The following is a 16,451-nucleotide window of genomic DNA, read 5'->3' as shown; positions in this document are numbered from 1 at the left end:
CCCTCAAGGTTCTCCAGATGATAACCTCTTTCTTTCAGGTCATCATAGTTCCTTTTTGTTTCTCATATTCCAAGTGAAACATTAGACAGCCAATCCTCTCGTCTTGCATGAACCGCAAGGGCTGACTAGGTCATCTTCCACTCTGGAGCTTCTTACTAACCTTTCCTATTTCAATTGGCTGACACTGCTCTCTCTCTCTCTCTCTCTCTCTCTCTCTCTCACATACACACACACTCTGAGACTGAAACAACCTGTTTGACTCTCTCTGCTTGCAAAACCACATGACCCTCTTACAACAGAAAGTCTTCTGTAGACAATAGGGCATCAGCCTGCTCTTTCATTTGTTGCTTTTGGGTAAACAAGAACCCCTCAGTGAGCTCTCTGGAGCACTCTTCATAGCTCTTGCAAAAAGGTGTGAAAAGTCACTATGTCTCCAGTATTTCAAATAAGATCTGTTTTAAAGTGTTTGTGTGCGACTTACTCTAACAAGCCTTTCCCAATTTATCTCCCAAAAGCATTTCTATATACTCTGTCACATTGGGAAGTAAAGAAAGGGTGGAGAAGAAGAGAGGAGGGACTTTACCTGACAGTAGATTTCACATTCATACCATTGGCTGATGACTATCCATGCAGAGTTTGAGGTGTTGTTCTTCTAGTTTATGTTGGGCCTCACTCTGGCAGTGGAAAAGGCCTAGGATAGTCCAGTTGGTGTGGGGATGGGAAGGAGGGGTTAAAATGGCAGAAACTGGGATCTCAAGATGTCCATTGCAAACAGAGTGCAGATGCTCTGTGAAACAGTCTCCAAGTCTGCATTTGGTCTCACTGATGTAGAGAAGGCAACATCAGGAGCACCAATTGCAGTAGCTGAGGTTAAAGTGGGTGCATGTGAATCTTTGCCTCACCTGGAAAGGTTGTTCAAGTCTCTGGATAGTGATGAGGGAGGAGGTATTAGAGCAAATGTTGCACCTCCTGTGTTTGCAGGGGAAAGCATCAGGGGTCACAAAGAGGTGACTGGGAGGGATGAGTGGACAAGGGAAACTATGTGATGCTGCAGAAGGCACAAAGGGATGGGGAGAGGTAGATGTGTCTGGTAGAGTAGCAGCTGACAGAGATATCAGAAGATGATGCGCTGAATCTAGGTACTTAAACAACTCTTCCAGGTGAGACAAAGGATTGCGAGCACCTCCTCTAACCTCATCTACTGCATTCAGTGCTCCTGGCATGGCTTCTCCTACTTCGGTGAGATCAAGCACAGACTGGGAAACCATTTTACAGAGCATCTACACTCTCTCCACAATGGCTATCCTGAGCTCCTGGCTATGTGCCTTTTCAGCTCGATTTCCCATTCCCACACCCACCTATCTGTCCTGGACCTTCTCCATTATCAGAGTGAGGTCCAAAGTAAACACCTACATTCTGCCTGGTCAGCTGACAGCTGAACAATATGAACATAGTATTTTCCAATTTCAGGTAATGATCCCTCTCTTCTATGCTCCTTTTTTTTAATTCCATGCTGGATTAGTGATTTGTAAATTCTGTCAGGAGAAATTTCCTGTGATTGAATAAACTTTGTACATTGACATCTTTGTTTCATTGATGTACTTTCCCGATTATATCAATTGGAAGGTTACTGGAATATTACAATATATGGCCGTAAACATTGTTATCGCCTTCATACAAAGCTGTTAAATGAAGCAACCAGGTGGGCAAACGCCATCCAAAACGTCATTGACACCAAACCACCGATCGACACACCCACACAACAGCTTATTCAGGACATCAAGGTAAGGAAGTGTCTGAATGTGAATGAGTGAAACACCTGCTCTTTATTGTTGCAGTGGAAGTGATGTCTGTCATATCATTTACATAGCTGCCCCTCCACAAAATGTTTCACCTGTAAATTTTGAGTTATGCATGTGTGATTGGGCATAATCCTTTCATGTTTGCTTTGGTCTTGTCTGCTAACAACATAAAATTGTGAATGTATTTTGCCACACCTTCCACAGGCCACAAATGCTCCATTCGCGGTCATGGAGTCATAGTTTCACAATACAAAACAGGCCCTTCATCCCAACTGGTCCATGCCAACCAAGATGTCTTCCCAAGTTAGTCCCGCTTGCCTGCATTTGACCCACATCCTTCTGAACATTTTCTATCCAGATACAATAGACAATAGGAGCTGGAGTAGGCCCTTCGGCCCATCGAGCCAGCACCGCCATTTTACAGATCATGGCTGATCACTACCATCGGTACCCCTTTCCAGCCTTATCCCCATAACCCTTAACTCCTTTGCCCACTAGAGTCTTATCTAACTCTCTTTTGAACATAATCAGCGAATCTGCCTCTACCACCCTCTGTGGCAGAGCATTCCACAGATTCACACTTCTCTGGGTAAAAAAATGTTTTCTCCTCTCCGTCCTAAAGGGTCTACCCTGAATTCTTAAACTATGCCCTCTAGTCCTTGACTCCCCCATCATTGGGAACAAGTAATCCGACTTCACCCTGTCTATCCCCCTGATAATTTTGTATACCTCAATCATGTCCCCCTTCATCCTTCTAAATTCCATCGGATACAAGTCCAGTTTTTCTAGCCTTTCAGCATATGTCAACCCCGCCATCCCTGGAACTAACCTTGTAAATCTGCGCTGCACACCCTCTATAGCTAGTATGTCCTTCCTCAAAATCGGAGACCAGAACTGGACGCAATACTCCAGGTGGGGTCTCACCAGGGCCCTGTACAACTGCAGAAGGGTGTCTCTGTTCCTATACTCCAATCCCCTCTTTATGAAAGCCAACATGCCATTTGCCTTCTTCACAGCTTTCTGAGCCTGCATGCTAGTCTTCAGTGACCGGTGAACAAGTACTCCCAGATCCATTTGCTCCTCCCCACTCCCTAGCTTGTCTCCATTTAAATAATACTCAGCTTTCCTATTATTGCCCCCAAAATGGATAACCTCACATTTTCTTACATTGAACATTATCTTCCATTCAGCAGCCCATTCCCCCAACCTGTCCGTCCCTCTGCATTTTCTTGACATCCTCTTCACACCCCACACCGCCACCCAGTTTCGTGTCATCTGCAAATTTGCTCAAGTTATTAATAATCCCCTCATCCAAATCATTTACATAAATTACAAACAACTGAGGATCCAATACCGATCCCTGCGGCACTCCACTCGTCACATCCTGCCATCCTGAAAAAGACCCGCTTACCCCAACCCTTTGTTTCCTATTTCTTAACCAATTTCCTATCCATGTCAGCACCTTACCTCCAATACCATGCTCCCTGATCTTGCCCACTAGTCTCCCGTGAAAATTCCAGAAGGTTAGTCAAGCATGACTTACCCTTAAGGAATCCATGCTGACTAGCCCTTATACTATTATTTCTGCCTAAGTGTTCTGCTATTACTCCTTTTATGATAGACTCCAATATCTTCCCCACCACCGACGTCAGGCTGACCGGTCTATAATTTCCCGTTTTCTCCCTCCCTCCCTTCTTAAAAATCGGCACCACATCAGCCACTCTCCAATCCTCAGGGACCTCCCCCGAATCTATGGAACTTTGGAAAATGTCGACCAGTGCTTCCACAATTTCCATAGCAACTTCTTTAAGCACCCTGGGATGCAGCCCATCAGGCCCTGGGGATTTATCAGCCCTCAGTCCCAACAATTTACTCACAACCTCCTGTTTCTGGATCCGGATATCCATTAGATCCCCTACTTCCCCAGGAAAGTTCCCCAAGTCTCTTGATACCGCATGACCACTACCCCCTAACTGACCATAACCTATATCCTCCTTGGTGAAGACAGTTGCAAAGTATTTGTTAAATTCCTCAGCCATCTCCTTGTTTCCGGTAATAATTTCACCCTTTTCCATTCTTAATGGACCAATTTTAGACCGAACCAATTTCTTCCTCTTCACATATTTAAAAAAGCTTTTGCTATCCTCCATTATATTATTTGCTAATTTCCTCTCGTACTTCATTTTCCCCTCTCTTATGACTTTCTTAGTTACCCTCTGATGCTCTTTGAAGGTTTCCCAATCCTCTAACTTCCCACTCCGCTTCGCTATCCTATACTTACTCCCTTTGGATTTGATATTACACATAATTTCATTAGTTAGCCACGGCTGCCATTTGCATCTCCTAGAGTCTTTCCTCCACTTTGAAATAAATTTGTCCTGAAACCTGTGAAGGTCTTCTGAATATTACAATTATCCCCACATCTATCACTTCCTCTGGCAGCTCGTTCCATATACCCACCACCTTCTAGGTGAAGGTGCCCCCTTGGGACCCTTTTAAGTCTTCACCCTCTCACCTTTGCTGTCTAGTTTTAGATTTCACTACCTGTGAAAATGGTTATGACTATTTACTTCAACTATGGCACCGCAATATTTTATAAACCTCTCTATGGTCACCCCTCTGCCTCCTATTCTCCGAGGTGTAAAATCCCAGCCTATCCAGCCTCTACTTGTAACCCAAGCCCTCCAGTCTTGGTAATGTCCTTGTTTTCACACCCTTTCCAGCTTATTGACATCCTTCCTATAATTGGGCAACCAGAACAGTGCACATGACTTCAAGTGTGGTCTCACCAACCTCTTGTAGAGATATAATATGACATCCCAACCCTCATTACTCAAACAGATGAAGGCAAATGTGCCAAGTGCCCTCTTCACCACCCTGTTCACCTGTCTCACCACCCTGGGTTTACTGCCACAGGTACAGATATGAAAGTGACACCCTCCTGCTGATCACCAGTGACTATAGGAATGGTCCCTGTGCTAATCCCATGGATGAACATGAGGTCTTCTTCTCCAGCAAAGGAATGTGACATTAACAGCAGTGGGGATGTGGGAATAACATGGTTGTCGATCAGGACGATCGATCCATTTGGGGTGATCGTGAAAGTCCCACAGCTTTACCTTTCCCAAAAGCTCCACTGAATGTAGAACACTACAGCACAATACAGGCCCTTTGGCCCTCGATGTTGTGTCGATCAATATATTCCTTAAAAAAAAGTACTAAACCTACCCTACCCCATTACCCTCTATTTTTCTTTCATCCACGTGTATGTCTAAAAGTCTCCCTCTTCATTCAACGTAAATAAAGTTGGAATGCAAGCATCCCCTTTCATGTCTAAGAAATGGAGCCATCTATCCTGTATTCTGCCATGAAGCTGAAGCTTTAATGGTCTCAAGTGCAGTTGAAGTGCGGGAATGCAAACAGTGATGTTGCGGAAATTGCATTACATTCCTTTTTTGTAATGCTCCAAGATGTAAAAAACTTCTTGTTATTCACTGTAGCTTCAGATGCCTGGAGTGCTTTTGGGTAACTGGGGAAAAAAAATTAACTCTTTCTTTATTTTAGGAAAATTGTCTGAATATTGAAGTTGTAGAACAAATCTACAAAAGGAACCCAATCCTGCGTTACACACACCATCCTTTGCACTCCCCACTTCTTCCACTACCTTATGGAGACATCAATTTAAATTGTAAGTCCAAAAGAAAATGTTCTTGTGTCCACTGTATGAAGAGTTTTCATTTATTTGTTTATTTTCACTGTAATTAACCATCATAATTCATAAATAATCTTTGGCACCAAGACTTCCAACATGGAACTCAAAAAGAAACAAATTACAGATGCTGGGATTTGGAAGATCAATACAGAAAGTGCTGGGAATACAGAGTCTGTCAGGTAGCATCAGAGGAAAAGACATGGTTAACGTGTCTGGTTGATGCTCATTCATCAGAACTCACAACATTTTCAATTGTGGAGAAGAGGGGAGGTTGGCGAATACAAGGGAATATTGAAGAATACAAGGAATCCTATGTGACAGGGTGAAGAGAGAAAGGAGTAGTGCTGCTTAGAGGGTGATGAAGGCAGGCTGGTTTCTGCTAATTTGTCTGGAGGAGTTGTAAATCGGAGATGAATGAGGATGGTGGGGAGAAGGACTAAAAAAGATTGGCACGGTTAACGCAATGCTATAACAACACCAACAACCTGGGGTTGAATCCAGTGCAAGGAATTTGTACGTTCTCCCAGTGACCTCCATAGGTTTTCTCTGGTTTCCTCCCATCTTCCAAAAATGCACAGAGTTAGTGAGCTAATTGTGTGCAATTGGGCGGCTTGGGTTTCAAAAGTCAGAATCGGCTTTCCCCGTAAATAAAATTGTATATTTACATTTCAAACTGTGTGATGCTGTGAGGAACTGTGATCGTTTGGAACAAGTGATCAAAAGCTGAGAAAATGAATGCAATTAAAGGAAATATCTCATGTAGAGAGAGGTAATAAGGGTTAGGGGTTAGAGAGGGAATTCACAGTGTATAAACTAGGCACAGACACCAGTAATAAAGCAACAGAACTTTGATATACAAGAAGCTGGAATTGGAAGATTGCTCATGTTTGAAGATTGAAGATGGTCACATATAAAGGTTCATTACCCCATTCAAATTGTAAACAGAGTTCCAAATGCAACAAAAGGCTCCAAGTGTGTTTTACCCTTTCTATTGTTCAGTGGATTATTGAAACAGGAGGAGGAAATCATAAATATTGTGATTTCCAGTTGTGCAATTTGGTCAGTCAAGGCTTCTTGTAAGGAACCAATAATTTAATTCACATGGACTCCATTAAGATAGCAACAGGGGTTAACTTTCCAATTTGCAGTGTGAAGCTCCCCCCTCTAATTGTGCAGATTGAAGAACCACAGGCTCTTCAGGCCTTATCTGTTCATTTGAGCCCAAGGCATGTTCCTTAATAAGGTCTCACACAGCCTATTCACTCCATCTACATTGTCCAGAGTTCTGGCTCAATAGAAGTGCAGCCATAGACTGAGATTGGTACAAGGGCTATGCAATGATATTTATAACCTGTGTTACCTTTCTTCAAAGAACTAACTCTTCATTTCTGTTGAAATGTTTTGATATCCAGTGCTGAAAGAAAAGGGTTACACAACCCTGCAGGAAGAAGCCATCAAACTCTTCAATTCTTTACAGCAGATGGAGTCAGTTTCTGATCCTATTCCCATCATTCAAGGCATTCTGCAGACTGGGCAGGATCTGCGACCTCTGCGGGATGAGCTCTACTGTCAACTCATCAAACAAACAACAAAGGTGCCTCAACCTGGGAGTTCAAGCAATTTGCGCAGTTGGCAGTTACTCACTTGCATGAGTTGTACATTTCTGCCCTGCCGCGCCATCCTCCGATACCTCAAATTTCATCTCAAAAGGTACAATCCCTATCCATTTGCTGGAAATATTTGCCAATCAGTTGATTCTGTATCTCAGCTGTGTAACTGGTGAGCTCCATTAAAACTGTTAGCATCATGCTGTATAATTGTTTTCTTCTGGTTTTTAATGGAAAATGCTCAGAATCAGATTTGGATATTTCAGTTTTTCCAAAATGTGGATCACTTTATAGTTCCTCTCTGGTATTGGTCCCATGATTAAATCTGCACAAGGTAATCCAAACATTGGGATTTCTTTTTGTGTCTAGGATTAGAGAGCAGTTTCCAGGGGACCTGGAGAAATATGCAATATTTATACACGAGTCACTGAAGAAAACTAAAACAAGAGAGTATGTGCCATCTCGAGAAGAAATAATAGCTGTGATCAACAGGCAAGAAATGATGACAACAGTTTATTGCCATGGAGGAGGTTCCTGTAAAATCACAATTAATTCCCATACCACTGCAGGGGAGGTAAGGATTCATATCGGAAGAAAACATCCACAGTCATCTGAAATGGACATCACTGAACTTTGGCACAAATTTATGTACCAATCTTGTGGTGGGAGAACTATCTGCAGGGCATATAAATTAGCCATGAGTGCCCTGTTTGAGAATCTCTTGTCTATACCTCCAGTGGTAGAAGTTAGTAAGCATGTTCCTTGTCTATGTCTCATGGTATCCTGAGGTTCTTCTCCTTGAGGGCGTATACACCTCATGACTGTTTCTTGATAGCAAGGGAGAGGGGTTGGGTTGTTGTCTCCTATTTGTGTAATCTCATGGCCATAAATTCTAGCAGTAAAGAGTAGGATCACCTCTTCAAAGTTATAAAGTGTAAAGTACAAAATGACACTTGTATTATAGACTTTTGCTTTTTGTTTCAGGTTGTCGAGAAGTTGATCCGTGGGCTGGCTATGGAGAACAGTAGAAATATGTTTGCCCTCTTTGAGCACAAGGGTACTACTGATAAAGCAATTGAAAGCAGAACAGTTGTTGCTGATATTTTGGCAAAATTTGAAAAGTAAGTCGGGTAATCATGTTGCATTGTAGCTCATTGGAAATCTCCTGAGCAATGATCACTTGTTATTTTAATCAGGTAAGTTAAGTACAACCTGATTGGTTGAAGTAATTGCAGAACATGTTTGGGCAGCTCATGGCAGTTATTACAGAATTACAACGCCAGTAACCTCGGTTCGAATCTGGCACTCTCTGTAAGGAGTTTGTACGTTCTCCCAATGTCCACGTGACTTTTCTCATTGTGCTCCAGTTTCTTCTCACTCTCCAAAAGGTATGGGGCTGGAAGGTTCTTTGGTATATTTAGGTGGGACGGGCTTGTGGGCCAGAAGGCCTGTTGCCTTGCTGTATCTCTAAATTATTTATATTAAAATTAAATTAAGCACTGAAAGATGGCAAGAGAGGTCAGGGTAGAGGAGGACTGGGGAACAGCGAGACATTTGGAGCATGGCAATGAGCTGATTATTGATGAGTTTGTGAAGCCTCGAGGAGACATTTTTGCTCCTCTTAACCCACAGGCATTGGTGAAAAGGCACTTACCACTTGGATATCACCAGTCTCTCCTCCTTTGGCCTCCAGAGGCTTGGGAAACCTGGCCAGCAAGTTAAACCTAGCAATATTGTGAAAGTAAAGGCCATGTGTTACACAAACATGCAGGTGAAACTCAGTAGATCATGCAGCATTCAAAGGAAGTAAAGGGTAACCAATATTTCGGACCCAGGATACTGTGTGACCTGAGTTTCTCCAGCACACTTGTGTATTGCACTTGACCCCATCATCTGCAGATTTTCTTGTTTAACTTCAAAGTAGCTGTGACTACTTTAGAAACTTTTGATGGGAGTATGTTGTTCACTTCTCATCCCAGCAAAGTTAAATAGGTGAATTTCGGGCAGATTGGCTTCTCGCTTCTTACTTTTTAAAAAACTTTCCTCCCACTTGCCACCCGCCTACTTTCGGGATTAAGAACATTGTCATGCCTCAATGCACCAATGCAGTTTGCATATATGCTTTGACTGCAATACTTGAAGAAGATCAAACTCAGTGCATTTATCATTAACTGCGACATTGGTCAACAATGGAGAACAAGGAGTGAGGAGTTTTGGATATTCATGCATTGTCGAGCTAACGCTGCTCTTTCTGGGAATTTCCTCTTTGTATTGTGAAGGGTGGACTTCCTGTGGTAAACAGCTGCAGAGAGAGTTGGGAAGGTAGGAATATATCAGTAGCTCACTCAGCTGGGACATTCTCATCCCAAGCCAGGACATAGAACAGCACAGTTCAGGCTCCACATCCCACAATGACCTATGTGAACCTACGCCACAACAATTTAATTTTTCCCTACCTCACATTTTCTTACCTCCATTTGTTTAAGAGTCTTGCACCAGCCTCCACCACCGCCCCTACCTCTGATATCACCCCTAAACTTTCCTCCACTCTCTTTAAACATTTGCAGGAGAACATTAATTCTTCAGTGAAGCCCAGCCTGCTGGAACTGTTTAGCAATACCTACCTTTTACTGAATTGGTTGTCCAGTCCAAACCAGGCAAGAATTCTTGGACATCAGAAGACGTCAAGATTTAGGACAGAGAGAAAAAACTTAGTTTCCAGAAAGTTCAGCAGGCTGTGAGCAGAGTGGTTGCAAGGTGAATAGAAGGGAAGGGGAGATTTGAAATCAACTTCAGGTTTAACCAGTACCACAGCGTTTGGCTGCGATCACTTGTGTGGAGCGAATGCAACCTGAGAGGTTGATGCACCTTGTGGATGTGTGGGAAGGAAGTGTCCTCCCACTGACACCTGGACTGTTGAATAATTACACAAAATTTCTTCCCATGTCTAGAGCTGCTGCCATTTTAGGAGTGTCATGGAAATTCTACTTCAAACTCTACTGTTTCCTTGACACTGAAAATGTGCCAAAAGACAGTGTGGAATTTGCCTTCATGTTTGAACAGGTATGGTCAAATGAAACCTCAGGTTCTTACCCTGGTAAATCAGCAGAAGGGTAAAGCGATGCTTCTCCAAACTAAATGTTGCTCCATCAATAATGATATGATTGTTACATTGTTTATCAGTCGACCACTGTAAATGCCTCATATATGTTCATGAGAATCAGATACAAAGGCAAGAAATTTAACCAATCACAGCCAGCAAAACAGAAAAGCGACAAAAATCCTGCCAATTGCATCGGATGTTTAAAACATGTACAGAGCCAAAGTGAAGATCTGGAAATCTGAACTAAAAAAAACAGAAAATGCTGGAAACACTCAGCAGGTCAGGCAGCATCTTTGGAGAGAGAAACAAGTTAATGCTTCAGGACCAGGAACCTTCCTCAAATCCCTGAGGAATCCCAGACCTGTTTCTTGGTTTTCAGATGCAGTCTGACCTGTTGAATGCCCCCAGCATTTTCTGCAGAGGTGGAAAGGTTCTGCTGCTTAAGAAATTCCTAGCCTGTTCCTCCCTGCCTGCCACCATATTGAGCGGACAGTCCAAGGGAGACCATGGTGCACTGTGAATCTCCAACATCCCAGAGATGTGCAGGCTGGTAGGTTAAATGCCCACTTTAAATTGCCCCATGGTATAAAAATGAGTGATGGATTCTGGGAGGGGGGGGGAAGATGATAGAATATGAAGATAATAAAATAGGTTAATGTAGAATGTGTGTAGTTGGATGTTTGATGGTGTGGCCTGTTTATGTGTTTTCTGAACCTGTTGAGAGACTTCTCTGAAGTGAAGAACGATGGAATGTCCAATGCATTCATAAATGCAAGGTATGCTTACTTAAAATCATTATTTCAGCAGTAAATTTGTTTTGTTTTGACCTTTAGGCTCATGAGGCAGTCATTCAGGGTCACTACCCTGCGCCAGAAGAAACCTTGCAGTACCTGGCAGCTCTGAGACTTCAATTCGTGCAGGGAGATTACTCCTCTCACGTTGCACTGCCAGAAATGGAAGAGGTATTCCCTATGGAGAGACTGAAGGCGCGGATCACCCAATCAACCAGGAACTTTGCTCCTTCTGGAGACAGGAGCGACAGGAAACGATCCAGCTTCCTGGAGGGAACGTTGAGACGAAGCTTCCGAGCTGGCTCCATCAGCCGGATGAAATCAGAGGATGAACACATGATGGACATGTGGATTAAGGAGGAGATTTCATCTGCCAGAACCAACATCATTGACAAGTGGAAAAAGATGCAAGGATTGGCCCAAGAGCAAGCCATGATCAAGTACATGGCTTTAATCAAGGAATGGCCAGGTTATGGCTCAACTCTGTTTGATGTGGAGGTGAATACAATTTGAATAATTTCAGATGTTGAAACATAAATTGCAGATAATTAAGTCGGCATTTCTTTTAAAGGAGTCCCCGAATATATCAAAGTGTACGCATTTGTTTTTTTGATAAAATGCATTGCTAAATTCCCCAAATGTTACCACAACACGAGATATCAGAGCGGAATTAGTGAGGCTGCACCGCCATTCTATCATGGCTGAGTTCCAATAATTTTCATTCTCCTGCCTTCTGCCTGTAACCTTTGACTCCCTAATCAAGAACCAAATAAGACCATGACACAGGAGCAGAATTGGGCATCTCAGTGCAAAGCAGGAAATAAGTCTTTCAAGCACATATGTGTTGTGAGCAATTAATAATTTATAAATGAGTTTCAAATATATTCTGCTTAGAAATCTAAATTTAAATAGACATACATACAGCATGGTTACAGGCCCTCTCAGCCCATGATCCCATGCCACCGAATTACACCCAATTGACCTACGTTTTGAAAGGTGGGAGGAAACCTGAGCCTCCAGGGAAAACCCACACAGACACGGGGAGAACATACAAACTCATTACGGACAACGAGGGATTTGAACCCCGGTCCCGATCGATGCTGCTGCAACAGCATTGTGCTAGCCGCTAAGCTAACTGTGCCATTCCATCTTTTTTTCACATCCAAGCAAAGTTGTCCCCCTCCCTTCAAGCAGTTTCAGAGAGAACTACTGAAACCGAAATGAAATGTTTTGTTTTCCAGTGCAAGGAAGGTGGCTTTCCCCAAGAACTGTGGCTGGGTGTTTGTGCTGAATCTGTGTCTGTGTACAAGCGAAGAGAGGCCAGACTGCTAGAGACATTCCCATACGAAAGTATCCGGTCATTTGGAGCTCCTCAGCCAACCACCTACAAAATTGTGGTCGATGAAAGAGAATTGTTATTTGACACGACTGAGGTAAAAAAAAAGGCCATCCTGGTATATGAGTGAATTGCATTGATATCGGACATGTGGACATGTCTTGGGAGACATGGAAAATGGGCATTTGTCATGATTCAAAGTTCCTTTATTGTCATGTTCCTACAAAAATTTGTCAACTTTTGCACAAAAATATGCGCCTCGTCCAGCACCCCCACCAATAAGACAAAGAAAACTAAACAAGAGTCCGTTCAGTGTCTGTGGATTTGCCTCCAACCCAACCTCTGCAGCTGCATGCCTCACGCCGAATCTCTGATACGATCATCCTGTCCATTCCAGTGATGACACCAAGCTCCTCGTTCTGAGCCCCCAATAAGATTAGGAAGCAGCTGACACAAGGTCCTTTGGGATCCCTGCTCACGATCGGTCCCCTCATGAATCATGATCCCAATATCTGGCTCCCAAGAGCCTGTCTCCAGCAGCCTGATTCGTCCCAATTGAGAGGATTGATAAGATTTGGAGCATGTGATCAGAAGTGATAATGCTACTTGATTCCACAGGAGCTCTCTAAATTCACTTGGCTGTGTGATTAGAGTCACATAATGTGGAAATAGGCCCAGTGACCCAACTTGCCTATACTGACCAAAATGACGCACCCACACATCCTATCTGCCCACATTTGGCCCATATCCCTCTAAGCCCATCCAATCAATGTATCGATCCAAATGTTTCTTAAATGTTGCAATCCTACCAACTTCAACCACCACCTCTGGCAACCTATTCCATACACCCAGCATTCTCTGTTTAAAAATAAATAAATAGGAAATTCTCCTTGGGTTCCTGTTAAAAGTCTTCCCACACCTTAAATCTATGCCCTCTCATTCTCTGTTCCCCTATTTTGGGCAAAAGCCTCTATGCGCCCTCTCATGATTTTGTACATGATGGAAAAATAACTTGAAGAGCAAGGGGTAAAAGACTGGAGCAGGTTGGACAGTCCTTCAAAGAGTTGGCATCTTCCATTCATTGTTGAAATACAAAGAGAATTTGTTTACATACAGTCACTGTGCCTGGTTTAATGCTAAACTTTATTGTGATCTAACTCCTTTAAACAACTTTTGTCAAAATTAAGTGTGCATTAGTTGAAGGAAACCACAGTTTCTCCTTTTGTTTTGACATTGAAAGGCTAGTTAGGCTTCCAGTGGCAGGGGTACCTGCGGTACTGAGTAGCTTGCAGAGAGTGACGTACCACTTGACACCAAGACCTTTCTCCATTTACAAGGCACAACTCAAGGGTATGATGAAATATGGTCCTCAAGAGGCTTGACCCTGCCAGAGACAGAGCAACCCACTTAACTTCTACCCCAACAATCAATATAAACCATTCTCTTCACCGTTAGTTCAAAGTATCTTCAGTGTGTATCGCGTACAAAATCCACTGTAATTGATTGTATAGGCTCCTCCTATTCTTACAACCTTTCACCACCAAGTAAGAGCATTGGATCACTCCATGTTCACTCCAAGTCATGGACCATCCTGTCTTGGAAATTTATCGCTGGTGCTTCATTGTCACTGGGTGTAACTCCTGGAATTCTCTCCCGACCACACCTTCACCAGGAGATCTGAGCAAAGACAGCACACCACCATCCTCTCAAAGGCAGTGAAGGGTGGGCAATAAATGCTGGCCTCATTCACATCATAAAAGCAATAGAGCAGTGGTTTTCAAACTGCCTCCCTAAACTCACATTCCACCTTAAGCAATCCCTTACTAATCACAGAGCACTTATGACATAGGGATTGCTTAAGGTGGTATGAGGTGGTATGTCAGTGGAAAGAAAAAGGTTTGAAAACCTAATCATACCTAATTGACTCGTTATGTGCACGGTTTCATAACTCCAAAGGAAATGGGCCACTGACAATATTTCTCAAGCAAAATATTTCAGTAACAATTGGGTCTGGAGCAGTGATTCTCAACCTCCCCTTCCCCATTCACATACCACCTTAAGCAAACCCTTACTAATCACAGAGCACTTTTGACACAAAGATTGATTAAGGTGGATTGTAAGGGGGCAGTTTGAAAACCACTGCAGTAGAGCATGAGGTTTCTTCACAATCATCACTTGCACCAACAGGGAATTTTATTACAGTTTGGGATAACCAACCTTAACTGTTCCCCCTTCAGTTCAACTATTTGACATAATTATTGAACCTTCAGTGTATGTGATTCAAACTTGAGATGAACCTGTGGCCTGTAAGACTGCATTGATTAACATTACCAGCACGGCAAGTTGTAAAAATGGGGAAGGTCTAAGAAAAATTCACTTTTGCGTCTGTGTCTTCAGCAGCTAATATAACTGTGCTGTATTGTCTTGTGCAGGTGGTGGATCTGGCCAAGCTCATGAAAGCTTACATCAGTATGATGGTAAAAAAGCGCTATAGTTCCTCATGTTCAGCAAGCAGCTAGCACCATCGGGCCCAGGCCCACGCCGATTCCACCAGTGATGCTCCTTCCATGAATTGCCTTCACATCCTTTATATGTGGCCTTCATTTGCAGACTCTCTCATTCAAAGGTGCTCCATACAAGCCATAGCAGTGAAGTAGAATAAAGAGAAACTCTAAGGTCAGCAAGCTTGCTCCTGCGGAAAATGCTGGGATTTGCAACTGTTCCAAAATGAGGGTCATATTTTTGTCACCGTTCCTCAGGATCCTGACCTTCATCAGCACATATACCTTATTGCCTTAACACACAACTGCCTTTAAGCAGAGAATGTGCCTTCACACTAAAAAGTTACCTTGACGTGAACAATGACTTGCATACAAAGGCTGCTTTAAACTACGAGTACTGGGATTAGGACGTTTGGGTTGGAGCGAATGACAGCTTTAACTATTAACCTGCTGAAGTGAAGAAGCTACAGTATTTCTCTGCACCCTGCCTTTGGAGGAAAGACAATCTGGCTCTCGCTCTGAGTTGAGGAATAAAGTTGACAGCTGGAGCAACTTCCAGCTAAATGTGTCAGCTACATTTCTGCACTAAAACAATAGCTTGGCCTAAGATTAATGGTTGTGATTAGCTGGGGTGCTGCAGGCAGCTTCCCTCAATCCTAGAGTCATATTGGCGATCTGTATCTCCTCAGCATTTACTTTGTGAAGGGAACTTGAATGTGCAATGTTGAATTCAGTGTGTATTTGTGTGGATTCACAAGCAGCTTGATCTGAATTTCTAATTGAGCATTCGTTCCTGAACTAAATCCAGAGCACGTAACATTTTCTTTATTTGATATATATGAATCTCTGGGCTACAATCAAACTGCAGTTCTTTACACGTCGTAGCTTGCTCGGCCCTCAGTTCCAACCAGATTTTCCCAGATGTTGTAGCTAACATAAATAAAGTATTTATATGTTTGCCAACAATTTTGTATGCTTAAATTAAACAAAAGTATATAAATGAAGGAGATTTTTGTTATTATAGCTTTTGATACACGCCAAGAGGGACCTGTTATTTTGACAATATAGAAGCAAAAAATAGAATGCTGGAAATCTGAAATAAAGCAGAAAATGTTGGGAATATTCAGTGGCTCAGGTAGCTTCTGAAGAGGGAGTTAACATTTCAAGTCAATGACCCTCGTGATGAAACAAATCCACTGGCTGACGACACATCTCTCAGCATCTGTCCTGCCATACTCTCTCAGAATCTAAAATGTTTCATAGAGCAACACAGAGACAGGCCCTTCAGCCTACATGACTGTGCTGAACATAATGTCCAAACAGCTCTGCTGTTTGCATCTGATAGATATCCCTCCATCCCCTTCATATTCGTGTGTCTGGCTAGAGGTCTCTTCAATGCTTCCAACACTGGCAGCCTATTCCAAATGCCCACCACTTTCTGTGTAATAAAATAAGTTGTCCAAAACTTTCTCCCTATCATGTCCTCTAGTGTGTAATACCATTGACCTTCGAAAAAGATTCTGACTGTCCACCCTATCAATGTCTCTAATAATTTTATAAACCTATCAGGTCACCCTTTGGCCTCTACCTTCCAATAAA

The 16,451-nt window shown here is 42.8% G+C and overlaps 1 protein-coding gene across 1 annotated transcript in view; it reads left to right on the top strand.

Moving 5' to 3' along the window:
• The window catches only part of myo10 (myosin X), a 332,493-nt gene extending 316,637 nt beyond the window's left edge, over positions 1–15,856 (top strand). The window contains exons 33-41 of the mRNA XM_069909274.1: positions 1,627–1,784; positions 5,367–5,490; positions 6,927–7,224; positions 7,491–7,695; positions 8,106–8,242; positions 10,073–10,184; positions 11,058–11,513; positions 12,257–12,448; positions 14,784–15,856. Of these exons, the coding sequence (XP_069765375.1) occupies positions 1,627–1,784; positions 5,367–5,490; positions 6,927–7,224; positions 7,491–7,695; positions 8,106–8,242; positions 10,073–10,184; positions 11,058–11,513; positions 12,257–12,448; positions 14,784–14,870 (1,769 nt within the window). The 3' untranslated portion in view covers positions 14,871–15,856. The remainder of the gene's footprint in view (positions 1–1,626; positions 1,785–5,366; positions 5,491–6,926; positions 7,225–7,490; positions 7,696–8,105; positions 8,243–10,072; positions 10,185–11,057; positions 11,514–12,256; positions 12,449–14,783) is intronic.
• Positions 15,857–16,451: the final 595 nt, after the last annotated feature.

The sequence above is a fragment of the Narcine bancroftii genome, chromosome 1 (assembly GCF_036971445.1).
Source record: "Narcine bancroftii isolate sNarBan1 chromosome 1, sNarBan1.hap1, whole genome shotgun sequence".
In the NCBI taxonomy this organism is placed as follows: Eukaryota; Metazoa; Chordata; class Chondrichthyes; order Torpediniformes; family Narcinidae; genus Narcine; species Narcine bancroftii.
Note: the sequence above shows the minus strand (reverse complement) of the source record. Positions and strands in the feature narration are given on the sequence as shown.